The sequence below is a fragment of the Elephas maximus genome, chromosome 9 (genome assembly GCF_024166365.1).
Source record: "Elephas maximus indicus isolate mEleMax1 chromosome 9, mEleMax1 primary haplotype, whole genome shotgun sequence".
NCBI lineage: Eukaryota > Metazoa > Chordata > Mammalia > Proboscidea > Elephantidae > Elephas > Elephas maximus.
In genome coordinates, this window is record NC_064827.1 from 46,338,354 (window position 1) to 46,366,323 (window position 27,970).

A 27,970-nucleotide genomic window follows, 5' to 3' on the forward strand; every position below is an offset into this window, starting at 1 on the left:
CTCGCTGTGTTTACTACCGACCGAATCCGCGAGCGCTGTGACCAATCATCGTTTGTCTTACAACACGTAAACCTGTTATCAAACGCCTTTTAAGGCGGGATTTATCCCTAAGAGGCTCTAGGTTTGGATTATAGAAAAGCGACTTGTGCCTCAGCCAATGAGAACCCGTTGTTGTTGCGTGACTAGCATTTTCCGCCTAATTCCGCCAGTCATAATCACGACTGCCTGGGTTTTTGAGCGAGCCCGTGAGACGGAACCTTTGTGTAGCGCGCCCTACCATTGGCTGGTCCTGAAGGATTTTCCCTGTCCCCGGCTCTCGGCCTTTCGGTGAACCCCGGCTCCGTGTCTGAAGAGGGTTCCTTTCGCGGAACCCACAGGCGAAGCGGGGCGGAGGTTGACTTCGCACCTCTTAGGCTCTGTAAAAAATAAATTTTCAAGAAGCTGCTTAAGTTTAATTAAGCCAAAATCCAGGCTAAAAACGCCGAACTAAAAAGCTGTACGTTTGATGGCAGTCGGGTCCAACCCCGCCCCACGTCTCGTCACGGTGGCTGCGAGTCTCGAAACGCTGGCTCCTGACGAGTCTGACGGGCTGGCCCGGATTCCCGATTCTGGCACTTGGCTCCACCTTGCGTGCGGCAGACCAAGACGCGTAGTTTCCGGAGCCAAGTTTATAATCACCTACCCCAATCACCTACTCCAAGCCAAAGAAAATCGCAAATGCTGAGACTTCCTAACGTTGTCTAAAACATGGAAGGGTCCCAGCCTTCTCTGAGACACTGTTCTCAGAAAAAAGCAAGCAGTGGCGCGGCTCCCGGGCTTCAGGTGCGCGCTCGGATGGAAAACCCGGGCCCCGGAGTAAGCGCCCTCCCAAGGGTGCCAGGCATTGGAACCAGGGAAGGATCCCTCCTGCTTCTTCGGCGGAGAAAAGAAAGCCCATAAGGGACCTTCTCCTGACGGACTCGTTAGGGAGCTCTGCGTTGCTCCGGAGACAAAGGCAGGCTCTGGAAGGCGGCTCGGTTCTTTTAAAAATGGAGCACCCGCTTCTTCAGAACATTACATCCAATTATCATCTCTCTTTTATGTCTCAAAAGAGATTGACTCAAGACGCAACTTAATCTTGTAGATTGGGTCCTGTCTCATTAACATGACTGCCTGTAATCCTGCCTCAACATTCTAACCCAAAAAAGGATTTACAACACATAAGGAAATCACATCAGATAGCACAACAGTGCACAGTCACGCAATGCTGGGAATTATGGCCTCACCAAGTTGACACACATTTTGGGAAGACATAATTCAATCCATAACAAATTGGTACTTAAATATTATGGCTCCCTCATCACTAATGAATATTTACATACAAAGCCAAAAAAATCCCTGTGTATGTGGTATTTGTAAATGTTTGTAACTGTATGGCTAAGAATGAAAGGATACTATCAAACTGTTAACATTAGTTCCCTGTAAAGGGGGGTGGGATGGGAATGGAGTCATGAAGAAATGTTTTAAGAGAGCCTTCTTAATTTTTAGTCTTTATATATTTATGTAAATTTAAATTTTATAACAAATACTTCTATACTTTTATGAAAACTAAGTTTTTATAAAAACAGGAACAATTTTGGTTTGTTCTAAATTTGGTTTGGTTTACCTAAATCTATAAATTTAAAAGGTTCACAATAAAATTATCATAGGATACTATTTGAAACAAGCTGATTCTCTGATTCTTAAAGGAAGATAATATTGCAAGATTAGCCAGGGAAATTCTAAAAAATTCTGGAAAAAAAATTAACAAGGCAACAATAGCCCTAACAATTACTAAACTATATCACAAAGCTTTATTATTTAAAACAATTTGGTACTGGTATATGAATAAGCAGACAAATCAATGGATCAAAAGAGAAAGTCCAGAAATAGACCTAAATATCTAAGAATTTAGTGTACCACAAAGTTGGTATAGACTATATAGACTATTCTTTAAAAAGATATTGTGAAACTGGGAAGCCTTTTAGGGAAAAAATAAGTCGGATATCTACCTGGCTTCTTACAACAAAATTAATCAAATGAATCAAATATTAAAACATTTTAAAATTAAACTATAGGAGAAAACATGGAATAAGATGCTTTATAGTCTTGGAGTGGCATAGACATTTTAAAACAAAATGCAAACCCTGAAAGCTATAAAATAGGACTGATTAATGTAGCTACATAAAGATGTACTTTTTTCTATAGTGCAAAAAAAAATTGCATAATCAAAGTCCAAAGACAAAGGACAAACAGAAAACTATTTGCAACAGATTAAAAGTCTAGGTTCCTTACATACAGAGTTCCTGAAAATCAGTAAGACCGACAACAACCATATACAAAAATAAGCAAAGAATACAAACAGACTATTCATAGGAGAAAAAAATCCTGTTGCCTATAGAGACCCTATAGAACAGAACAGAACTGCCCCATAGGGTTTCCAAGGAGTGGCTGGTGGATTCCAACTGCTGACTTTTTGGTTAGCAGCCAAGCTCTTAACCACTATACCACCAGGTCTACATTCATAGAAAAGGACATACAAATGGCTCATGAACATATGAAAAGATTTTCAATCTACCTCATACAAAAAGAAGTGCAAAGCACAACACAACTATCGGATCGGAAAAGATGCAAAAGTTTTATACCACACCATGTTGGCAAGAGTTTGGAAATAAATAGCCACTCTCATTCATTGCTACTGGGGGTAGAAATTAGTACAGATTTTTTACAATATTGCAAGTACAAATACCCTTATACTCAGTGATTCCACTTTTAGGATTTTATCATAGGGATATACACAAGTGTAAAATCATATATGTGTTAGTAAACAATCCAAAACAAACTCAGCATCCATCAGTAGAAGACTAGCTAAATAAATTGGAGTACATCCATACAATGGAATCTATGCAGTTGTCAAAAAACAAAAACAGAGAGGGAGACACAAATGAAAAGAATGAGGCGGCTTCTGCCTGTACTATAACCATAACTGGTCCCAGACTTGCCCTCCCTCAGTAAAGAACTAGAAAACGAGACAAATATATGAAACAACTGTTTTCAGACACTGAACAATTGGCAGCACGAAACTGTGATCCCTGAGAGAAAAAAAAAAAAAAGGCAAGGGAACCCTACGATCACTCCATCTTTCTACCTGGAGACACTTTCTGGACAATGGCACGAGAGTGAATTCAAACAGAGCATGGTAGTCTCACTAAGTTGAAGGAACAGTGAGTTGGCTGGAAGTTGCAGAGCAGAGCAGAGTGTCAGAGAAGAGGGACCTGTGCATACAAAGTATTTCCGGAAATCTGCATACGAGTCTCCCAGAGTTGGCTGCTGATTACTAAATTGTGTGTGAATAGGGTGAAACTCTACAAGGCCAGGCAAAATGCAGTTTTCAGAGCTCACACAGAGCTGGAAGACATTCCAGCTCTGATCAGCACTGCATGATGAATACATGGGTAAATAAGAAAGAATTTCTGCTTGTTTTTCAGTTCTTTTAAAATAAAATCGACGTTTAAAGCAAAAAAAAAAAAGTGGAAGCATAATGTTGTAAAGTTCTTACATTGTATATGAAGTTGTATAATACCATCTGAAGATACACTGACATTTTAAAGACGCATGTTGTAAACCCTAGAGCAGGGGTCAGCAAAGAGTTTCTGTAAAGGACCAAACCAAAAAAACCAAACCCAGTGCCATCGAGTTGATTCTGACCTCATAGCGACCGTCTAAGACAGAGTAGAACTGCCCCATAGAGTTTCCAAGGAGCGCCTGGTGACAGAGTAGAACTGCCCCAGAGAGTTTCCAAGGAGTGCCTGGTGAATTCGAACTGCCGAACCTTTTGGTTAGCAGCCATAGCACTTAACCACTACGCCACCAGGGTTTCCCTGTAAAGGACCAGATAGTAAATATTTTAGTCAAAGTTTTATCCTTAAAATGTTCACTAAAATGTTGCACATAGTGAAAAAAAAGGAAATTGCCTAAAGGTTCTACTTGAGAGAACCTTGTAAACTCTGTGGCAGCATTAGATAGACCATCATGTGAGACTTCAGAAAATGCTCACCAGGTAATGTTAAATTTAAAAAAAAGGAGGAGGCAAAATTGAATACAATATTATACGAATTATATAAATATACATATGCACAAGAAAGAAAAACAACAGAATGTTAACAGTGCTGGTCTTTAGGAGGGAGAGGTCTTGGGTTACTATAATTATGTTCTTTACATATTTCTGTATTTTCCTAATATTCTACATCAAACATTACTTTGATAATTTTAAAAAATATGATAAATGTTAGGAAAAATGAAAATAGACAAATGGAATGACTCTAACAAGATTAGGTTTAATAGGCCTTCATATAAAGCTCTGAAACTTTGTTTCAAAAAAAAAAATTACAGAGGAAGATGTGACTTAGCAGAAACAGAGTCAAGAATTTTTCTTTATTATTAACCCCAAGTAAGTTACCTGGGCAGTATGGATGCCTAGAGTAAGTGCACGAACAGATTTCATTAGGAGAGGGCACGTAGAAGAAGAAAGTAATGGAGCCCCTCTGTTCTGTGCCACCTAGCGCAGAGCTGGAGCACTGATCAGTCTGGGACCCCACAGCGTGAGAAGGATCAAGATATACTGGTGTGTGTCCAGCAGGGTTGACCAAGATAAGGAAGAGTCTAGAAACTTTAGTGTGTGAGGAGCAGCTGAGGTGTTGGAGGGAGTCGCTGAGGCAGGAGAGTAACAGATAAATGGAAAGTATTCAGTCTTAGGAAGGGCTGTCTTAGGGCAGAGGAGTTGGTCATGTATCTGCATGACCCTAGAGAGAAGAACTGGAACTATAGGAGGAAGCTATAGAAGGAAGATTTCAGCTCCCTCTAAGGTAAAACCTGTCCAAGGTGAAATGTCTGACTCATAAGGTCTGAGTTGTCCATGTGCATAGGTGTATAAGCAGAGTCTGCATCTGGGATATTAAGAGAAAGGGAAAGATAGAAGGAAGAACAGGAGAGTGATATGAAACAGAAATAGAAAGGCAAAAAAAGAGGCAGGGGGGAAGAAAGGAAAACGAAAGACAAGGCAGAGGAGAGCAGTTTTAAGATAGAAGAGCAGTTTTAATATAGAAGGTGAGTTAAGGCATACACCGTGGGATCTGACCTACCTTTTCAAGTCTTCATTAGCGATATCCTGAATTGCCAGCAGATGGCGATATCACCCCAGGAAAGGACTACTCTGCCTCTCCCCCCGACCCCCCGCCCCGCCAAAATCGTTTTCCTCTGAAAAATGATAGGAACAAAGAACACCGAAGTGTCTAAGTTCCCAAGTCAAATTTTCAAACAAACATTTTGTAAAAATTCTGCCCATATTCCATGGTTTTGTATACTCAAGCTTTAACTGGAATTTCCTCACTGGCAATGGGTTTGGTTTACCTTACTAATCTAGAGGAGACCCCCCATAGATTTTTGCATTTTGGATCACTGGCTAAATAGAGCTCCCTCCACCCTGCCTCAACCCTGCCTCAACCCGGTTATGTATGCATATATATGTGTATGTGTGTGTATATATATATATGTATATATGGTGTATGTGTTTTAATGATTGTTAAACAATAAAGTGGTATACCACAATTCCCTCGTCAGCTACCTCACCATTAATTCTTTCCTTCCTCTGATCGAATCTGTCATTTTGAAATCCTGCCTGTGGTAATTCTGGAATCTTTGCTCTCAGTAGGTGTGTGGTACTTTTCACTCTTCCACCCATCTACAAAGCAGCCAATTCTGAGAGCTTTCACAAACTTGCTCTGACTGACAAAGATGTGCTTTAAAAGGGGAACAACATGGCGCTGGGTGTTTTTGTTTAACATGGTACAACCAAACCCATTGCCATACAGTTGATTCTCACTAATAGCGACCCTATAGAACAGAGTAGAACTGCCCCACAGGGTCTCTAAGGAGCGGCAGGTGGATTCAAACTGCTGACCTTTTGCTTAGCAGCCAAGCTCTTAAGCACTGCCACCACCAGGGCTCCATATTGTACAACAGTGGTTCCCAAACCCTAAATGCACAGGAGTCACCTGTGCAATCTTGTTAAAGTGCAGATTAATTCTGCGTTTCTAACAAGCTTCCAGGTGATGCAAATGCTGCTGGTCTATGAGCCACACTTTGAGTAGCAAGGCCATAGACCGCGACCCTATATAAGGAGAGGCCAGGGCACTTCTCTCAAGAATGACATTTGACTTTGTGTAGCCACTCCCGCCTCTTTGTCATCCCATAACTATGATTTAACTGTTCATGTGGTCATTCAACCCATCAACACTTACAGAGAATCTGCTATCTGCAAACCCTCTGCCAATTCATTTCAACCAACATCTTTGAGTTCCGGTCCTTGTGTGAGGCTCTCAGGATTAATCACGATTAAGACCCTTTCCTTTCTGTCACACATTCAACATTAACTGAGGGTCTACTCTGTGCCAGGCACTGGTCCAGGAGCTGCAGCTACAGCAGCGAACAAACAGGCATAAATCTTTTTATTGCTTAACCCCCAAATTATTTTTATTGTTTTAGTATTTATTGTTAACCCCAAATAAATTTAGCGAGGGAACAATCAGGTGGGAAACAGGCAAATAATTAGAACTAAGCTTATTTTTTCCTCTTCTTCCCTCACTGCGCCCCCCCCCCCCCCAATAAATCTAAAAGCCATCAAGAGGAGTCAAGCAAAGGTAGATTTCCACTCAGAGCAGAAGGAGAGCCTGCAGTGGTCTAGAACAGGGGTGCTGGAGCCTAAGGAGTGTGAAAAGGCATCCATGTGGAAGGGTGGCCAGGTAAAGAGTGTCTGAGCCCAGCTAGGTGTCTCAGTTATCTAGTGTTACTATGAAAGAAATACGACAAGTGGATGGCTTTAACAAACAGAAATCTATTCTCTCATAGTTTAGGAGGCTAGAAGTCTGAATTCAGGGTGCCAGCTCCAAGGGAAGGCTTTCTCTCTCTGTTGGCTCTGGGTGAAGGTCCTTGTCATCAATCTTCCCGTGAGTCTAGTACCTTCTCAGCACAGGGACCCCAGGTCCGAAGGATGTACTCCACTCCAGGCTCTTCTTTCTTGGTGGTTTCTTGCTCATTTCTCTCTTTTGTATCTCATAAGAGATTGACTCAAGATACAAACTAATCCTGTAGATTGTATCCTGCCTAATTAACATAACTGCTTTTAATCCTGCCTCATTATCATAGAGGTTAGGATTATCAACACATAGGTTAATTATATCAGATCACAAAACAAAGGACAACCTCACAATACTGGAAATCATGGCCTAGCCAAGTTGACGCACATTTTTGGGGGACACAATTCAATCTGTGGCACTGGGCAGGGGTGCAGCTTGGCTGGGGTTATCAGAGTCTGAGCAAAGTGAAGAGGGGATTCATGCAGGTGGTGGAATGGCGTTGGTAATGGCCCAGTACAGGGTGTTAGAGCCTGAATGAAGTAAGAAGGGCATCCATGTCAGGTGGTGGTGGTGGTCATGGTGGTGGCAGGAGATGATTACTTACAGAGGATTGATCAAATAAGTGAATGTATTAAGGCTAACTGGAACCAGGTTTCTCAGCGTGAGAGAAAAAAACAAAAACAAAAAACCATTGCCGTCAGGTCGATTGCGACTCATAGTGAACCTATAGGACAGAGTAGAACTGCCCATAGAGTTTCCAAGGAGCACCTGGTGAATTTGAATGGCTGACCTTTTGGTTAGCAGCTGTAGCTCTTAACCACTATGCCAAGGGAGTTACAAATATGAGACGAAAGAAAACTAGAATGAACCCTTGTGGTGTTGGATTAGAATCAGAGGTCAGTGTGAACTCATGATTTTCAGTATATATATACAGATCTAGAAATAAATACAGTTGTAAGCATTAATACATGTATTTCCTAATTTGGCCAACCAAGAGGGCCTGGGAGCAGTGGCATGCCAAAAGCAAAATATATCTAACACACAGATCTTTGTTTCTAAATTCTATTTCTCAGCAAAAATGTCTTAGAGAAATTTCTTACGGCAAAAATTTCTTAGAGAAATAGCTGATTGCAGGGTTGGGGCAGGGAAAGTACAAGATGAACTGGGATACTTTGTTGTGCCAGGAGGTAGGGATATGCTCTAAAACTGATGGGGCATGTCAAAAGGACACAGCAGGCAACTCGAAGGGATTTCCAATGGCACGATCTGGAAACATTTCAACACAGAAACAAATAATGATAACAGCAGATTTTAATCTACTGAATAAGATAGGAACCAACAAGTCCAAACTGACATAAATTAATAAACTGAAAATGTGATGAATGAGACACTTGCATAGTCAGTCTCTAAGTACCTTCCACAAAATACTAACTACAAAGGGACAAAGAATAACTTCGTGGTGGAGATGTCTGGTTGACACTACCTTAATCAAGTGATCAAAGTTAGTATCACTAGTAATGGAGTAAATCGAAATTATGTGCCACCTGATAGAATACAAGAAGAACACAAATAGTTCTGCCAAAGATGTATAATCTGAAACTAATCATTTGGAAACATTAGATCATTTAGAAACCCAGAGGGAAGTTTTACAAATCACTGGCCTGTGATCATTAAAATGGTCAAAGTTATGAAAGTCAAAGAAAGACTGAGCAACTGTTTCAGATTATAAGAGACTAAAGAGCTATAACAACTAAATGCACCACGTGATTGTGGACAGGATCCTTTCCCTACGAACAAAGTTAGTGCGACCAATGGTTAATTTACATGGAGTGTGAGGATTACATGGAAGTAATGCATCCATGTTAATTGTCTGGTTTTGATGACTGCATTGTATTTAGGGAATGTGTTTGTCAGTAGGAAATACTATACAGTCTTCAGAGGCAATGGAATTCAGGTTGGCAGCTTACTCTAAAATGATCAGGGCAAAAAAAAAAAATTACTCATACTTGCTCGCAATATTTCTGTAAATTTGCGATTGGGTCATTATAAAAATGTGGCAACTGCTCAGGTAAAGGGAAGCTGAAGTGCTAGGTTTTTTTTGGAGGAGATTGGGTGTCTGTGTAGGGGGTGACAGGGGTGCTAGGGACGGCTTCTTAAGGCTGAAACCTGAACATAGTCTTGAAAGAAGGCGCTTTGGAGAACCGAGAAGAGCCAATCCGAGTTCTTGCCCTTCAACAGTACCGTCTTTTGACTGGCAAGAGGAACCCCTGGCCTGGGTCCATGCTTTAGAGGCCCTGCTCTGGTAACTTCCCTCGGGGAGCGGGGTGGAATCCTCAGGGCCAAGGGGACATGCCCATCAGGTCCACCTCCCCTCTTAGGACACAACCAAGAATTCCCTGCCCAAAAGCTCTGAGCCTGTTCGCATTTCCCCCTGATCCTAGTGTATGCTCTCCTAGCTCATGGGGGAGGTGCTGGCGGGGTTGTGGACGCAGCTTGGACTAAAGGACTGGGAGCCCACATGTGTAGATGGCAACTCTTAGAGAGTGGGTAGCTCTCCGCCAGCTGCCACATTTAGTTGTAGCTGGAGGAGGTCCAGTAGGAGAATCCTAAGTTTGAACCTAGTTTTTCAGGTCTCAGGAAGATATATTTGTCAATGTAGAAGAAATAGATCATACTTTATCCAGACCATGCTGAGCAGCTGGAAACCAAACACGAAGCACAGACTGAAGCTGCAGACGTTTGGGCGCCCTCAGCCCTAGTCCCACAAAACCAGTATAGTGCAGGGGTACGGTGTGCCGGAGACCACACCTGTCAGCGCCGAGCTGCTGCGCTGAGTGGCCGGGGCAGCACGCCGAGCTGCTGCGCTGAGTGGCCGGGGCAGCGCGCCGACACGCTCCGGGGAGGAGCGTGCAGGGGGGAGGGCGATGTCAGGAGGGGGCGGAAACACGCGTCTCCGAGCGCGCGGGGCGGTGCCTCACGAGGCCACGCCCTTCCGGTTCGGCGCACTAGGCGGGATACCACGTGTGACCTAATGCACCCGGTAGTCCAGGCTAGTTCAGCTTCGAGTTGTGGCCGCTAGAGGGGCGAGATGGCGGCGGAGGTGTTGCCGAGTGCGAGGTGGCTGTACTGTGGGGAGCCCGACGGTAGCCAGAGAGCTGTACTCGGTAAAGACTGCGGAGCTGGAGCGGAGTTCCCTTTATCCCACTTCCGTCTCTTGGTACCTCTCCAGTCTCCCGCGCCCCGCCTGGCCCCCCTCCCACCTGGGCCAGTATCCCTCTAGTCTCTACTCATTGGGGCTCATTCAGGGCTTCAACGTCATCCTGCCACCCTGTCACCACTCCCAGCTGGATGGGGACATCCCTGCCACACCCTCCCCAGGGCCGTGCCCAGGACCCTTTAGTCCCCTCATCCACCATCTCTCCTATCTGCCCCATTTCCCTCTCTCCTCTGGGTAGAGAGCCCCTTTGTTTTTCTAGAACTGGACCAGACCTCCTCTGTAACCTCTATCCTCCCAGTCATTCCCTCCTGTCACAGGCTCTCCCGGGGGCTCCTCTCACCTGTTCATCCCTTCTCAACTGGGTCAGGACTTCCTTCCCCATCTCCATTCTTCGAATCACTTCCAGTGACTCCCCGTTTCCTCTTCACATACACTGTGGGTCCCCTTCTCATTCTGCTCTTGGCTGCAACCTTACAGTCCAGTTCTCCAATGGAAAGCTGCAGAATCCAGGCAACATGCACTTTACCTTGTACAAGAATAAAGACTCCACAAACCCCAGGAAGAGGAGTCAGCGAATCTTAGTAAGTCATGGTTGCCAATTACCTCCACTCTGCAGACCTCAGGAGGTCCCTTGGGTGTGGGTGGCTGTGAAGGGAGTGAGGGAGGAAAAAAGGGGGGCAGCAAATGGGCCTTTAAAGAACTATTCCTCCCCCCGCCCCACAGCTGGTGTGGGGCAGGCTTGGCCATCCAGGTTTGGAACTTTTGGAGAAGTGATGACGGTTAATTCATTTGTTAATTCAACAAGCATTTACTGAGCACCTGCCGTGGCCCTGTGCTGTAACCTGTTGGGGGTAAAGCCAAACTAGACCTGGTGCCGCTCTGAGGGAGCTCATACTCTAGAACAGGGTTTCTCAACTGCAGCACTATTGACATTTGGGGCCAGATAATCCTTTGTTGTGGGCAGCTGTCCTGTGCATCACAGGATATTTAGCAGCATTCCTGGTCTCTACCCACTAGATGCCAGTAATACTCTTCCCCGCCCCCAACCCCCAGTTGTGACAATCAAAAATGTCAAACATTGCCAAATGTCCCACTGGGGTGGGGGACAAAATTGTCCTGGGTTGAGAGCCTCTGCTCTGGAGGGAGAGGTGAGAATTGGATGTGAGGGACACTCATACAAGTAGACAAAGCTCAAGGCCTAAGGGAGAGAGTACAGGGCAGAGTGAGCTCAGAAAGGGGAGAACTCTCTGCTTGCCAGAATGCCTTTTTGGAAGAGGGTTCACTGGAGCTGAGCCCTGAAGGATGGGGGTAGGAGAGACTGTCAGGTGAGATTTGATATTCCAGGTGAAGAGGATAGCAAGAACTAGTGCTTGACTGTGATTGGGGTGTGAATTAACCATTTCCGTGGTCCTAAGAGTACGTAAAGAGTAGTCATGGTAGAAGTGAACAAAAAGGATAAAAGAGAATTTGGATTCCAGGCCAAGGAGGTTGCCTGCAGAATCACCTTGTTGCATGCCTATGTATATGTGTTGGGAGCCCAGGGCCTTTCCCCCAAGTCCTGTGGTGCACCTCGGCCAGGAACCTTTAATATGGTTAGAACTCAGCACCTTCTGGGGCTTACCTTTCAAAAGTCCTCTTGCCCTTTCCCCAGGGGTACCCCAGATTCACTTAGAGATAGTGGGGCTGTACCACCTCCCAGTGGCTCTCTAGTTCTAATCCACTGTGGTTCTGCATTCTAAAGCTTTTGCAAATGTATAAAAAGGAGACAAGATACTTAGTACCTTTTGACATTAAGTGGAGCTTTTTTCCCTTCTATATTTTAGGCAGCTGAAACAGACAGACTTTCCTATGTGGGGAACAATTTTGGGACCGGAGCCCTCAAATGCAACACTTTGTGCAGGTAGTGATGGGGACGGGCAGCATTAAAGGTAATGGGGAGGGTAGAGGTGGTGCCACTGGCATTTTTGTTATCAGTCTTTATCATAGGGGCAGTGGGAGAACGTAGGGAGGTTAACAAGTCCCTGTGTTCCTGGACCCAGGGATCCTCATACCAGCCTGTTAATATTCCTGAAAAAGAGAGATGACTTCTATTTGTTAAAAATTCTTAAACCGTGTTAATTTGTAATATTCTTTATATCTGTCTTATTCCAATTGACAGCTGTCTCTACAAATTTGGAATGTGTGATTAGTAGACCAGACCTTGCCTGAAGTTTGCCTTGGAACTAACTACAAGAAAAGGATTTAGTAGTGTTGAAGGCTCTGGGCTGGGAAGGAGGGGCCCAGGGTTTCCATCTAGCTCCGTGGTAGTTGACTGAGCGACACTGGAGAACTCTGCCTTTCACTGACCCTTGTCCTCCCTCTCTGTACAGTGAAGATTGTCCAGCTGAAACAGGCTACAATTCTCAGGGGCTGGCATAATGCAGATGGGGTCCCTGTGATGCTACCCAACCCATAAAAAAACCTGTTGCCGTCGAGTCGATTCCTATTCATAGCGACCCTATAGAACAGTAGGACTGCCCCATAGAGTTTCCAAGGAGCGCCTATTGGATTTCAACTGCCAGCCTTTTGGTTAGCATCTATAGTTCTTAACCACTACGCCTCCAGGGTTTCCTTACAGTGAACCACAAACAAGGCCCTGTCTGAACTCCCACTAGACCACATCCTGATACAAGTCAGATTAATGCACATATGCTTAAAAGTATTAACACGCTGCATCCCCTCACAAAGATTCTCTAATTCAGAGTGGTCTTCTCCCCATAATCAGTATGGTTTTACTCATATGTGCCTCCGTAAAATTTATACATGCAGCAAATTATAGTGTAATTCTAGATTCTTCTACCTAAAAAGGGTTTCCCATTACAGCAGGGAGTCCAAAGGTGATTGACTACTAGAATCAACCTGGTGGCTTTTTTTTTTTTTTTTTAACCCAAAACCATGTCGTATCTTCTCCCCTTTCCTCCTTCCCTTCCTCCTCCCCATGTAGGGGATTGCTGCTGTAAGAGAAGATTGTTATTTATGAGCAAGCGATGTACTCCTCACATGTGTCGGGGCAGAAAGAAGGCTGAGAACCTTTATATAGGAAAAAGGAAGTTTATAAACAATATCTTTTTTTTTTTTTAACAATGTATTTTGAGTAATCCATTGTTGCTGGTATTATTCCTTCTTTATTCAGACACTTTATTGGAGTTTTGAACAAGACCTCTGGCCAAATGGAAGTATATGACGCGGAGTTGTTCAACATGCACCCACTGTTTTCAGGTAGGTCCTAGCATGAAGGTTCACAGAAAATTGTATGTGCTGTTTGGGTTTACTGGGTGATTTGGTTTGAAATTTTGATTTTCAAAGCACATTTAGTATTTATTTTTAAAATGGTGCCTTTCTGCCAGTTTTTTTTTAATTATTATTTGAAAAACTTTTAAAGTTTTTTTTTGTTCAGCAAATATTGATTGATGACCTACTATATACCAGGCACCAAGCTAGGCACTATGGATGTAGTAGTAAGCAAGACAGACAAGAATCCTGTCCCCACAGTGTTTACGGACTTGAGATCAGAAACTAATATTAAAGTAAGTTGTGCAGTGGTATGAGCAGAATATTAGAATTTCTGATACCAAATTGATTTCCACTGAAGATATTTATCTTCATTCTTTACCATTTTAGTTGGGGTAGAAGGTTTTAGAATCTCTGGTATGGTGGGTGAGTGCAGTGGCTCACAAGGTTGTACCATAACTTTCATGTTGATAAAAAGTCTCAACAATGTGTGATTTGGTGGGGGGGATGTATTTTTTCCCTAATCTATTGGGAGAAGTTGCATTGCCTCTATATTTTGGCATCTTGAATGCTCAGGGCTGGAGTGAGATCTTCAGAAATTATTAATAGAGAGTCAGATTCAAAGGGCCTCTGTTCCCTAAATCTCAAAACTGGGGCCATTAGTGATACCCTTAAATACTGAGAACCATGGGGGAGGGAGACTGTTAGAACCATTGTTAGAAGCCAAGTGATACCTTCAGAGGCATTAGTTCTGACTTACTCCCTCAAAGCAGTGGTTCCATACCTTTTGAGTATCTGGTAATGACCTGGACCTTCCTGGAAGTATATAAGCCTATGAGATTTTGCATACAATTTTAAAGGGCTCTTGAATCCCAAAGCCTATCCAGGAATTTCTTGAGTCCACAGTCTCTAGGTTAAGAACGCTCTGCTTTACAAACACACTACTTTTAGTAGAGTGGCTAATTTCTACATTTAATCAGTCTCCAAAAGGTCTTCTAAATTCCAAGGAGTCAAGGAAGATTGTTAATTTGTTGATTAAATAAATTTTTGTGTTTACATGTAAATTATTTTTAGATACTGGTTTTTTCTACCTAGCATATATCTGTGTATGTGTGTGTATATGTATGTGTATGTATATGTAATATATACGTAGAGAGGGAAACTCTGGTGTTGTAGTGGTTAAGAGTTCAGCTGCTAACCAAAAAGTTGATAGTTTGCATCCACCAGGCGCTCCTTGGAAAGTCTATGGGGCAGTTCTACTCTGTCCTGTAGGGTTGCTATCAGTTGGAATGGACTCGGCAGCAACCGGTTTGGTGTTTTGTTTTTTTTTTTAGCAAGAGAGAGAGATCATTAGTGTGTGCTAGACACTATTCTAAGCACTTTCAATATGCTACATCATTTAACTCATACAAGAACCTTTGGGGTAGGTACTGTTACTTTTTTATACATGGTGAAACTGAGACACGGAGGTGAAATGACTGTGGCAGGGACGTACTTCATATATATGTGTATGCATATGTGTGTGTATATATATGAGCTGGGGATTAAACTCAGGCAAGGTCACTCCAGAGCTGGTGCCCTTATCCACTACGTTATGTTGCCCATTGTATGAATACTTCGTGGGAGAGCTTCATGTAAGTAATAGATATAAAAAACCAAGCCAATTGTCATCGAGTTGATTCTGACTCATGGTGACCATGTTTGTACCTGTTTTTGGTATTTTACAAGGCGGGCAAAACTATGCATGGGAAAGAGCTGAGTGCTTGGGTTCTAATCCCATCTCTGCTACAACTCGGTGGGCTGATCTGGGGCCAATCATTTCATCTGGAGGCCTCATTTTTCTTATTTGTAAAATGAAGACGTTGGACCAGATGATCCATTCATTTGACTCCTTAATTTTTTCTCTGAATTCTTTTAGCTGTGTACTAAAACAGCATTCCAAAGATTCACAGTACAGTGTCATCTTAGGCTCTGGGAAGTCCTGCAGTAAAGACTGTTTTACTGAAACAGTTCATAAGTATTAAACACCATTATTATATGTAGGTCTTCCAAGCTTGCTTTTTGCTTCACTGTTTTTGTTTTGTGTTTTGGTAGATGAGTCAGTTGAAAGTGAGCTGCTGTCACAGAGTCAGACTAAAACTTACAGAGAAAAGGTAAGTGTGACAGAACTAAGGTCTATGACCTCAAGCAAGTTCCTTCTAGGCCTTGGGTGTCTCTGTCAGTAAAATGAGTTGGTTGAACTCAGAGGTCTTCTTGGCTGCTCCCAGGTCATTCAGTCTGTGGTTCTCTGGACAGTTCTGACTGCAGTGGCCTCAGCCTCACAGAGAGCAGTCCTGCTCCATCTGGGGCAGCTGTGTGCCGGTATTGGGAACCTACTCTCAGTGCTGATACAGGCGTGGTGTAACACATGTTTTTAGGATTTATTACAAATCTCAAAAAATACTGGTTGTAGCCTGGAAATTTTCACATTAAAACAAAGTAAACTTCAGGGTTTTTGAGTAGAAGGTTCCTACAGAGGTCATCTCCCCCCAGGTTGGTAAATACAATCCCTCGTGGTACATGGAGCAACTGTACCGAGAAGGGGTGTGAGGCTCCCTCAGCCTCGGGGAAGGAGTGATGTCATCTGTTGGCAGTGTCTGTTGTGGGTGTAGGATGGGAGAATGTAAACTGTGCCACAGATTACCAGCTCAGTTCTAGTCAGGTCTTTTCGTTTTACAGATGTTGTTAATGATTTGTAAATAGCCCTTTACAGTTTATAAAACAAGCACTTATTCAAATCTGCTAGTATCACCTGATTTACAGGTGAGGCGATGATGGCTCAGGGAGCCTGTGAGAGTTTCCCTGTGTCACACAGCTAGAAGTAGCAGTGCCAGGCCTGCACCCAGTAACTGAGTTTTCTCTTCCACAGATGGATTCTTGCATTGAAGCCTTTGGTACCACCAAACAGAAGCGAGCTCTGAACTCCAGGAGAATGAACAGAGTTGGCAATGAATCTTTGAATCTTGCAGTAGCTAAAGCCGCAGAGAATATCATTGATACGAAGGGGGTGACTGGTAAGCGGCTGGGGCTTTGGGTAAGAGTCTGCCCATAAAGACAGCTTTCTCTTCTTTTGAGATCTTTGGCCTGCTCCACAATGGAAATGATGGGAATTAGAGGCTGGATTCTTTCTCTCACTGAGGGCATCCTCAGGACAGGCTCTGGAAGTAGTAGGAAACATGACAGATGGCCCTGCCCTCAGCGAGCTCACAGACAAGTAGAGGAGACAGACGTGTGAATGGATGTGTGCACCACTGTGTTCCTGGTGCCCTTGTTGCAGCCTGCAGGGCAGTTTGGGCACAGAGGAGGGAGGAGGCCTCAGTTTTTTCTGTTGAGTCACAGGGAGGCTTTGGTCAAAAAAAGCTTGATGCGATGATGATTGACCTGGGCCACTAGAGACACCCTTTCACTTTGAGATCAGCGGACAATGTGGCAAGGCGTTGTGTCTTTGGACCTTTTTCTGGTCCTGAATTCCTAGGCAGCTTGAGTATTTAATTGTATTATTTAAACATGTATTTGTTGTTAAAAGGCATTATAAGAACACAAGAGAAAGTTTATATAAAAGCAGTTTTTCCATTAAGAGTAGAATTTTAGTAATTTAAAAAAAATTTTCCACACCCTATGATTATATAAATATCTTTATATGTTTTCTTTTAATACATTCAGTTTTATGTTTTTACGTTTAAACCTTAACTTTGTGAAGTTTTTTTTTTTTTTTTTGCCATATGGTGTGAGATATGGATCTAATTTTATATTTTCCAAACAATTTAGCTAGTTGTTCCCAACGCTGTCCTTTCCTTTTGTAAAAGATGATTTAAAAAGTCTTTATCATTTGACTACCTTCCTAAAACACTTAGTTGTGTTGTTCTGTTCCATTGTTCTGACTGCTTATCTGGTAGCAGTACCAGGCTGTTTTGATTATAGCAGCCTTATCATTTGGTTTATTGTCTGATAGGACAAATTCATCCTTATTTTCCACAAGTGTATATTAGCTTTTATAGCATGTTATTTCTTCCAGGTGATCTTAATTATTTTGTTAATTTCCTTCAAGATCCAGTTGGGGAGAGCCAGCACCTTTATACCCGGGAACATAGGTCTCACCATTGATTCAAAGACACACTTTAATATCTAAGTAAAATTTTTTGACTTTTTCGTTTACTTCTGGTATTAAAGGACATTTAAAAAGAGAAACAGTTTACCCATATTCCTGTCATTCCATCAGACCAACTATTACAATTTTTTCTGTTTTCTTCTCCATCCTTCTTTATATGCATACTTAATTCTTACATGTTTATTTTTGTAAGGTAGTTACAATTTTATATTCTGACTCTCCCCTCTCCCCGACCCTCTGGTTTCAATATGTGGAGAAATTTTCTGGACGTTAAACTGTTAAAGACTATTTTGAATCTCCCTCATTTCTAGCTCCTCTCATATGGTACTATATTAGTATATCTGTTTATCCCAACTACACTCTAAGTTACTTGAGTGGGGAACCATAGTGCTTGGTTAATGTTTGTTTCGTGAGTGAACATAGTAGTCCTGGAGCGGTCACCCGATGGGGAGGTTGGGTCAGGTTGGTGGAAACATTCAGATGAGGTGTTTGTGGACCAGTTGTGGTCTTGAGTGCACGGGTTGCAAAGAGTGTTGGGGAACCTGAAGCCATGCAGGGTGGTACTGACGCTGATTGATCCTCTTTTGAAAAGCTCTGGTTAGTGATGCCATGCAGGATGACTTGCAAGATGGTTCTGTGTACCTTCCTCCCTGTTACGCTGACGCAGACAAGCCGGAAGACGTGTATAAATTTGAAGATCGTATCCTTTTTGCGGTAGAAAATCTGCCTCGTTTCACAAATCGGGATGTTTGCATAGGAATGGCACAGCCAGGCTCTGAGGGTGTCCGTGTTCCTGTGACCTTCACAAAGACTACATGCAAACCTCTGCAGTTGCTCCAGTGTTGTTCCTGGGAGGTCAGCTGGGCTTCCTCACTAGCTGAGGGATCTGCTTCAGCCCCAGCCCCTCACCCTGTTCCTCAGCAAGATGCCAAATGCCCACTGCTCAGACCTTGGGGCCCCTCTCCCTCAGCACTCAAAATGGGACTTGAGTCTGCCAATGCCCAAAGTCTAGAGCAGACTAATTTTGTAAAAGGAAGGATTGTAGCTTAGAATTTCACTTCTCAGGGGCCTAGTCAGATAGAAGATGCCGCAGTGGCTTTATGATAAGAAAGAGAAGGCAGAAAAGTCCAGGCATTTGATAGGTAGCCACTGTGTTTTCAGCTTGTTCACAGCAGTCACCTTGTTGACTTGTTTAGCAGGTAACAGCTTGTCTGCCGGGATGTGAACAGATCACACATTGCCCCAGAGTCTCCCATCAAAGCAGAGCTCCTTAGATGCATAATACTATGATCATTTTTTTGTTTTTTCCATTCACATACCATTCTTGTGACAATTCCATCCTTTCTCCTTTCTCTGCTGTTGGGGTAGGAGACTTGGCATCCTCCTTATGTTAAGTTCTTTTATGCTGAAGGACAGTTTTAAGACCTCAGCTGTACAGAATCAGATTAATTGTAGTCCTCATTTCCTGACAGGTGTTAGTTACTGTTGGTTTGGGACAGTTTTAAACTCACTTTAAACTTAACTACTTCAGAGTTTCTGCCTTTACCCATGATAACAATTTCACCAGTAATAACAATGGCCTCTCTGTGATACTTCCCTGTTTACAAAACACTTTGCAGCGTACTGGTTGCCCCTCCTGTAATGAGCCCAGGATGGCAGCAGGGCAGCGACTCATTCCCTACCCTCTCCTTTTTTCCTTTTTGTTTGGCAGTTTTTTTAAACAGCTTTATTGAGATATTATCACATACAACACAATTCACCCACTTAATGTGTACAACTCAATGTTTTTTAAGTATATTCCCAGGGTTGTGCAACTATCATTGCAGTCTAATTTTAGAACGTTTTCTTTCCCCCTAAAAGAACCCCCGTGTCCATTAGCAGTCACCCCTCATTCCCCACCACCACTCCCAGCCCCTGGCAACCACTTAACGTATATCAGGGTATTGATGTTTGAGTTTTTACATGTTGGTTATTAGGGGTAACACTGCTATAAACATTCATACACCAGCTTTGTGTGGACATACGTTTTCATTTCTTTTGGGTGTGTACCTAGTAATGCAATTGCTACATCATATGGTAACTGTACGTTTAACCCTTTGAGGAACTGTCAGACTGTTTTCAAAAGCATCTGCCATTTCACCAGCAATGTAGAAGGGTTCCAGTTCCACATCCTCACCACCACTCGTTACTGTGTGTCTTTGATTAGAGCCATCCTAGGGGCGTGAAGTGTTATCTCATGGTTTTACTTGCCATTTCCCTCATGGCTATTGATTTTGGTCATTTTTATTTATATACACACACACACGTACTTTTTTTTGTACTTTAGATGGAGGTGTACAGAACTGGTTTCTCATTAAACAGTACGTACATTGTTTTATGACATTGGTTAACACCCACACGACATGTCAGCAGTCTCCCTTCTCAACCTTAGGTTCCCTATTACCAGCTCTCCTGTCCCCTCCTGCCTTCTAGTCCTTGCCCATGGGCTGTCATGCCCCTTTAGTCTCATTTTGTTTTATGGGCCTGTCTAATCTTTGGCTGAAGGGTGAACCTCAGGAGTGGCTTCATTACTGAGCTAAAAGGGTGTCTGGGAGCCATACTCTCGGGGTTTCTCCAGTCTCTGTCAGGCCAGTCAGTCTGGTTTTTCTTGGTGAGTTAGAATTTTGTTCTACGTTTTTCTCCAGCTCTGTCCAGGACCCTCTGTTGTGATCCCTGGATTTTGAGCATCTTTCCATATTGTTATTGGCCATTTGTATATCTTTGGAGAAATGTCCTATTGCCTTTTAACTGATGAGAAGCTGGGTCTGAGGATGGCGAAGTGACTTGCCCCTGGTCGTACAGCTTAGTAACAGACAAAGGACTAGAACCAGAATTGCTGGTTCCCTGATCAAAACTGTTTGTACCACAGCTGTGACAGCACCTTTTGTTCTTTCCCTTCATGCCTTTTAATTTAAATTGCTTGTATTTTCTCTTGCTTAAACAAAAGGTAGTTAGGATGGGCTAATTGGAGAGAGTCTTCAACAGAATATTGACGAGCTTGAGTTGATAACCTTGCCTAGGATTGTCCTAGACAATACCTGTACAGAGAGTTAATGCTGTGCTGCAGAGAGAGGTGACTTAGGGGCTGCCTAGGCCCACGTGGTGCTGAGGATGGGCTGTGGCATCAGATGACTTGGCTTTAAGCTCTGTCACTTACCAGCTGTGTGGCCTTGAACAAGTGTGTTAACTGCTGTAAGCCTCTATTTTCTTAACTGGAAAAATGAGGCTAGCCGTTCTTGTCTTGCCTCTTAAATGGGTTGCTTGTGAGGCTCAGATGAGAGAATGAATATGAAAGATTTTTGAAATACAAATATAAGTAGACTTTCCTGTCTCAGGAACAGGATGGCCTCAACAGCAAAGGGTTGACTGTACATAAAAAAGAAAAAAAAAACTGGGGAAGAAATTAAGGGGATGGGGGAAGGGCTAGTTTGATGTTTCCATTTTGGTTGGATTGGGTTCTTGACCTGTAACTAGTTCTTTCCCCTGCTGAGTATGAAGCTCTTAAAAGTCCATCTGAAGTATTCAGGACTGTCACATCAGAAGAAATACTGAAGATGATTGAAGAGAACAGGTATCCCCACTTGGGCAGGTGGAAGGTCTGTGGGAGTGATGTTGGGACACAACAGCAGTCAGACATGAAGCGGGACCTTTGGTGTCAGTGAGGAGGCATGTCTGTCCAGCATTTGAACGTGAATGAGCCAGCGTTTCCTTGAATGTTTGGGCCTCCAGGCCTGTTATTCCAAGGCTGTCAGTGGTGTTCAAGGGAGAGAGTTGGTATCTGGTATGTGGAACCCAGCACGGGGCAGAAGGGTGGTGAGTTGGGGCAGGAACCAGAGAAGTTGCCTAAAATATTTACTCTCTAGCCCTCTACTGACACCTGCACTAAGCCATGCAGGTAATGTTGAGTGTGATGGCCCTTCATTGACTGTTGAGTGTGTCAGGTGTGAGAGGTGCCTGCTGTTCTCATTATGAGGGAGTAAATGGTTTCTGACAGACCCCATCTTATCCTAATACATGCCTCCCTTTCCCTTCTTGTTTTAGACACTGTTCCTTTGTCATTGAAGCACTGAAGTCCTTGCCATCAAATGAGGAGAGCCGAGACCGCCAGGCCCGATGCATTTGGTTCCTGGACACCCTCATCAAATTTCGAGCTCAGAAAGTGATTAAGCGGAAAAGTAAGCCCATGACAGGCATTTTATTCTAGTTATTTTTCAGTCCATTATTTGCTTATAAATCTTAAATCAGCTCTAATGAGAGAAGAAAAAGGATTTGTCTGTCCAGGTCTTTATTTTTAACTGTGCAACACTGAGAGTCCTCTTAGTACCGCTGACATGCCATGAGGACATGCCAAACTCTTTTCTCTGTTTGGCTCTCCCATTTTCTTATCTGAAAATGGGGAAAGGTGGGATTATATGATTGCTTAGAGCCTACGTTCATTGCCTCTGTTCTGCATTAGGCAAAGTATAGTATCCAGGTCAAATCAAATGAAAACTTTAAGGGACTGTTACAACAAACATCAGTTACGTAGGGAGAAAAAATCGGCCTTGCTTATGGAGGTTTAATGGGTTGCTTGTGAAGAGGGGTTGGGTTGTGTCAACTAATTTTTGTCTGGGAGAGAGCCAGTTTCTGATGGTAACCTCAGTGCTGCCTGTAGCTAGGGCCATGGGTGGCTCCCATACCCTCTAACTCGCCCAGAGTTGGAAACCTAGTAGGAGACATTCACGGTTTTAAGCACCAGGTGTATTTGGGTCATTGTTACTGTGACTGGGGACCAAGAGTACATTCATATTTTTTGGTGTTTGCTTTCAAACTCTCTAGGCCTCACTTGAGTCTATTTTTTCATTTTTGCTCCCATGCCATCACAAACGTCTCTCGTGTGTATGATCTGAAGGCTGAAGTACACCTGAGCATACTGTCATTTTAAAGTGGCTGGCTGTGCTTCTCAAACCATATTACAGTGGCCCAGCTGTTGGTCGCTTCTCCCAGCTCATAGATGAGACATGGCCTAAGGGTTTTGAAAGATGATGATTAAGCTCAACTTTGTGTTGTAGGTGCCTTGGGACCTGGAGTTCCACACATCATCACCACCAAACTCCTGAAGCACTTTACCTGTTTGACTTACAACAATGGCAGGTCAGGGGAGTTCATGTCCCAGTTTCTGCTTGTGAAGTAGAAAGCAGGTTGGGGGCAAGGGGTGGAAGTGGGAAGTAGGGGCTTGGCTTCAATTCCAAGTCCGAGATATACAGTGCTGAAGAGAGCACTGACATTTGGAAGGGTTCTGGGATCAAGTTTAAGAAACATTTGTATGTACTGTATTCTCCTTGGAGAAATTTACTTATATTTTTGCAATAGTGAAGGCTCTGGAAAGTCCTACAACAAAGACTTATTTCACTTCACACGCTCCTTTCGAGGAACCCTTCCTAAAGTCCCAGAACTCGTGTTCTGTGGAAGGGCAGTGTTGCAGAAAAGGGCAGGTTAACGTGATGACGAGGAAAGAACCCCAGGCAGCGTGCTGGGGCTTCCTTCCTGCCATCTACTTGGATCGTGCTGCCTGCTCCTGCATGTGCTTGGGAGAGTCATCAGCAACTACATTTGGGGTGACTGTTTTCCCATCAGCCCTGCTGAGCAGATAAAGGACAAAGACTCAGGGGTCCTCACCAGTGAGAAGCTCTAACTGTGCCTGGGGAAAGTGTAGGGCTGCCTTTCCCTGTCCCACTTGGAGGGAAACACTGGGATTGGCTTACTGTTGCACTGTGTGTGAAGGCTCAGGCACCTTTAAAGGGACAAGGAATGCTGCCTCAATTCCTTCTCCCTTTCCCCAAGGTGGTAAAACATGGAGTGTGTATGAGAACAGTATTAGATGTTTTTGCTTTTGGAGAAATCAACTTAAGAGTTTAATTTTGTGTTCCCTTTACTATCACTGATTCTGCAGTTTACGGAACTTAATTTCGGATTCAATGAAGGCAAAGATTACTGCATATGTAATCATACTGGCCTTGCACATAAATGACTTCCAGGTTGACCTGACGATGTTGCAGAGGGACCTGAAGCTCAGTGAGAAAAGGTGAGCACAACAGCATAAAAAGCTCCCCCGTGAAACTGTTGCCACCAAGTCGATTCCAACTCATAGCAACCCTTTAGGACAGAGTAGAACTGCCCCCAAAGGTTTAGCTGGTGGATTCGAACTACCAGCCTTTTAGTTAGCAGTCGAGCTCTTAACCACTCTGCCACCACGGGGACTTAATGTAGCCACAAAACCATAATTTGGCCTTTGCACTAATCTTTGTGGGCTTGCATTTGTTCATTCGTGTTAAGAAATTTGCCCAGATAATGGGCAGAAATGTTTCCATTTACCTTTATTAGTGTGACTATAATTAGTATGATGTATTACTAGTTCCACTGGAAAGCGTGAGGCACCATCAAGGGAACTGGGGACGTTTTGTATGGGAAGGACTTGGGACCAGGTGTGGGGATTCAGGAAGGTAGGGCCTGGGGAAGTTGGAATCAAAAGCTCTCACAATTTCGGTGAGTGAATGAATGAACAACCAGACACTACTGAGTTTCTTCTCTATACTATGCACGGTATGAATTCTGAAGTATTATCTCTTTGATTTTCCTAAAAAAACAATTGAGGAATCTGGGTTTCAGAGAAGTAAATGACTTCCCCAAGGTCACTCAGCCAAGAAGGGGAATAGTTGGACTTCAGCCCTCAGCATCCTGCTCCTTTATAACCAAGCAGCCTCCACTCTCTGGATTGTTGTCACTGGGGAGGAGGATTCTGTATGGCCCAGAGCAGTGAAACTCATGGGTGGAAGTTGTAAGAAAACCCAGTTTTTCAGCTTAGCAAAAATAACTTTTTCAGAGTCAGATGGAAGGGGCTGCCACGGGATTCGTTCAAGGCAAGGCGGAGCTGTTGTTTGGGAGGGATGCCACGTTTGGGCTTCCCTGACTGGGCTGGGAGAGTGACGGAGATAACCTTTAAGGTCCCCTCTAACTGTTAGCAGGGATTTAGACTGAGTAGAGGACAGAACTCCCCAGGGTCCTGAACTGTGGGGTCAGTTGGCCTTTGTTGGTAATTTAGGGGCATCTGATGTCCAAGGACCCTGATGGCATTTCAGGGGAGCCTGTGAAAACACCCTTGTATGGAGTCTCTTGCAGTCAATCTGGAATGTTAATTCTGAGGGTTGTCCGCAAATGACATTCTCATAAGCAGTGAGTTTGAAAGATCAGAGAACAGATACTGGAGTCTGTAAAATTCTAGCACGTGCCCTACCCTAGTTGCATTTATAGCTTGCCATAGGAAGCAAAGAACATTATTAATAGGGATCTAGATAACCTGGTTTTCCATCACCTATATAGTTGTTTTCTAATGGCAACACATTTAAGTGAAGTTGTCCAGCTGATGGCTTTGAGGGGGATCTTGTCTGCCTCTCTGCTGGGGCTTTGCTTAATGGCCACTTCGGGGAATTTTGGAGCATGAGTGTACCACTCCCTCCTGCCAAGCCTCACTGGGCAGTGACATTGAGGGGTGTGTGTCCATTTGTTCCTTCCTTAGGATAATTGAGATAGCGAAAGCCATGAGGCTGAAGATCTCAAAAAGAACGGTGCCTGTGGTAGCCGGCAGGGAAGAAGAGCACAGACTGGGCACCCTGTCCATCCCGCTGCCTCCAGCCCAGACCTCGGACCACCAGTCAAAACGGAGGAGAGTCACCTAGCTGTCTGCTTTCCACACAGAGCATTTTGGCCACGTCATAGCCACTTCTTCTCCTCATTTCCTCTTTTATTTTTAGAAAGAAAGGAAAAAAGAAGCCTTGCTTTGGTGCAGGTATGAAGCCAGAAGCCTGCATCTCAGTCATGCTTGTCTTAAGCAGAAATATAGAGTGATGGCCAGATTGGATTTCATCTTCCTCCTTTGGTTTTGCTGTGATTATAAATGGCATGCGTTACTCGTGTTGGTTTACGGGTGTGGGGATTTGGGAAGGTGGGGCCTAGAGAAGCTGGAACTAAAAGATCTCTCCAGTGTGAAACCTGGGCCAAATCTACGGGATGAAGCCTTATAAAGAGAAATGTGAAATGGCATGCTTAGGTCCGGAGGATGTAGCCTGGTAGGCTGGAAGAGGAGGCTTTAGGTTTTATCACTGGCTGACTATGGGTCACCAGTGGGGTGGGGTTGCCAAAACAGGCTAAGCTAGTTTGAGGATACCTTAACCAGGTAGAGCCAAATCAGAGGATGTGCTCACTTCAGTTGCTCTGCATGGCCCAGACCACACGGAGGGCTTAGGTCAGCCCTGAAAGCCATACTTTTGAGGGGTATGAATCAGAGTTCAGTACAGAAAACAGAAACTCTTCTAGGTATTTTAAGGGATTTATTACATAGACAAAGTGCTCTAAAGTTGTAAGGTCTGGAGTTCAGCCACTCATTTCTACTGCCTTGTCTGTCAACACTGCCAAAAGAGAGGAAGCTGGCCTCAATCTTGCTTCCTTCTTATCCAAGTACATTTGTAGGAACCTAATATGCCTCTAGAATCTTAGCAGCAAGGGAATCTTAGATTTCATCTCTCCAGCCCCTGTAATTATAGGAAGATATACTAGAAGGAGCTGGGAATGGATGGAGTCTGCCATGGGAGATACAGTAATCTGTGTACACAGGGGTGCTGTGAGTACTGGGACTGTGACATGGAGAGACTTAGGTTTGTGGCCAGCACTCGGTCTCAGATCTCCAAGGCTTTGCAGGTCAGAGCAGGTGATGTCTGGTGCTCAGTGCTGGGAAGCCAGGGCTAGTGAAGGAATGGAGGCTGTCTCCCTTCAGAGTTCAGCTCTCTCTGAAAATGGGAAAGGAGGAACTTTATACAGCACCTGGGCCATCCATTAGGGTCAGGTGGAAATGGGTTGTGGATGAGTGTTGGAACAGGTGGTTCCCTCATGTTCAAGCTCTGGGATACTGTCATCGGAGCCGCTTCTGTGGCAAGGACACGTGTAAAGTACATGTCTTCCATACTTTTCATTTGTCTTTGATCCTGGATAGTGACCATTTGTGGTATTTTGTCTCCCTCCAGCAGAGGTGTGGACAGGAAATCCAGATAACTCTTTTTCTTCTCTAAGCTGCTGTGAAAATCAAGTATGGTACTCTGCATCATAAAACAAAATTCTGATGTGTCTTAGGGAAAAGGCCTCCTAATGTGTTTACGGCTAGAATGTGATTTCCTGAATACCTTCTAGATTCTGGTGGGTTTGACGCTTTAAGGCTTAATTTCCAGGAATGATTGGACCACAGCTTGTGACCGGGCCCCTTTGGACAACCTTGGTCCAAGTGAGGAAGCACCTTGTCTTCAGACACATCAAGAGGGGTGGTACTGGCTGACTGAAAAGCAAACTTCTGTGTATCAGGAGGTTTGTGTCTCCTTAGGAAATGTTCAAAATGGGGCCCTGTTCAATGTGAACATGTCCCATGACAGCACTAAGCACAGTGCCTGACATGGAGGTGGTCCTGTCAAGTGAGCCATAAACAAACTGTACTTTCTCTCCTGGGCGGGGTGATTAGACAGTAAACATGTAGAATGGAACTGTACTAGGTTTCTTCTAGCTGGAAAAATCCATTTATTTACCAACACATTCACGGAAGGTACCTTTATCTCATCAATCATCTCCCGATATCCTTGTTAAGGAAAGGGAGACAGGGCTGGATGTGCATGTCCTTAATGAGATTTGTAGTTTGTGGGATAACTGCTGTGGATGTTTGTAACAGAATGAAGTCCGCTCCCTGGAGGGAAGGCTCTGCCTGCGGCTCTGACCTCTTGGACACTGTTCATATTTGCCCAGGATCCTAACCTGGAAATAGCTAATAAGATGACATTAAAAATATATATTTTTTGATACAATTTCACATTTAGAGAACTGCAGGACTAGTACAAAGGACTCCTACATACCCTTTACCCAATGATACTTTGTCTCATTGTTATTTGCTTTGTAGTTTTTGGAACCATTGGAGATAATCTGTGGACATCATACCTTTTTATCCTTAAGTACTTCAGTGTGTACGTCCCTAATAAGGACTTTCTCTTATGTAACCACAGTGACTTTGGCAAAAATTGGAAGATTCCGAGTTGGGAATATGTTAATGGATCTGAAAACTCTTCGCAGAGGGGCTGTTACTGATCATCAGAAAGCCCCAGGGGGCAGGCGGTACTGGAATTACAACCCCTGACTGACACTAAAACCCTGAGAAATGGAACCATGGTGGGAACGAGCTGAATTGACAGGCTGGTCCCTGGCTTCAACTGTCCCCTTCAGAGAAGCGGTGATGCCTCTGGGGAAGGCTATGTGGAGCGGTGCTGTGCCAGCATCCAGCACCTGGGAATGCTAGCA

General features: G+C 43.8%; 1 protein-coding gene across 1 annotated transcript; it reads left to right on the forward strand.

The window, feature by feature from the left end:
- The first annotated feature begins 9,938 nt into the window (after window positions 1-9,938).
- Window positions 9,939-27,944, forward strand: POLR1E (RNA polymerase I subunit E). Its single transcript, XM_049895792.1, has 12 exons — window positions 9,939-10,096; window positions 10,627-10,730; window positions 11,973-12,049; window positions 13,322-13,407; window positions 15,514-15,572; window positions 16,328-16,472; window positions 18,159-18,266; window positions 21,080-21,176; window positions 21,647-21,780; window positions 22,657-22,738; window positions 23,538-23,669; window positions 25,161-27,944. Exons 1-12 carry the CDS (start codon window positions 10,021-10,023, stop codon window positions 25,318-25,320), a joined length of 1,260 nt encoding a protein of 419 aa, XP_049751749.1. The 5' UTR covers window positions 9,939-10,020; the 3' UTR covers window positions 25,321-27,944.
- Window positions 27,945-27,970: the final 26 nt, after the last annotated feature.

Excerpts from the sequence above, each read along its gene's own strand:
- POLR1E (XM_049895792.1), top strand. The coding sequence starts at position 10,021 with ATGGCGGCGGAGGTGTTGCCGAGTGCGAGGTGGCTGTACTGTGGGGAG. Across the intron at positions 10,731-11,972 it reads AGAGGAGTCAGCGAATCTTA|GCAGCTGAAACAGACAGACT; the intron begins GTAAGTCATGGT and ends TCTATATTTTAG. Across the intron at positions 21,177-21,646 it reads AAGATGATTGAAGAGAACAG|ACACTGTTCCTTTGTCATTG; the intron begins GTATCCCCACTT and ends TTCTTGTTTTAG.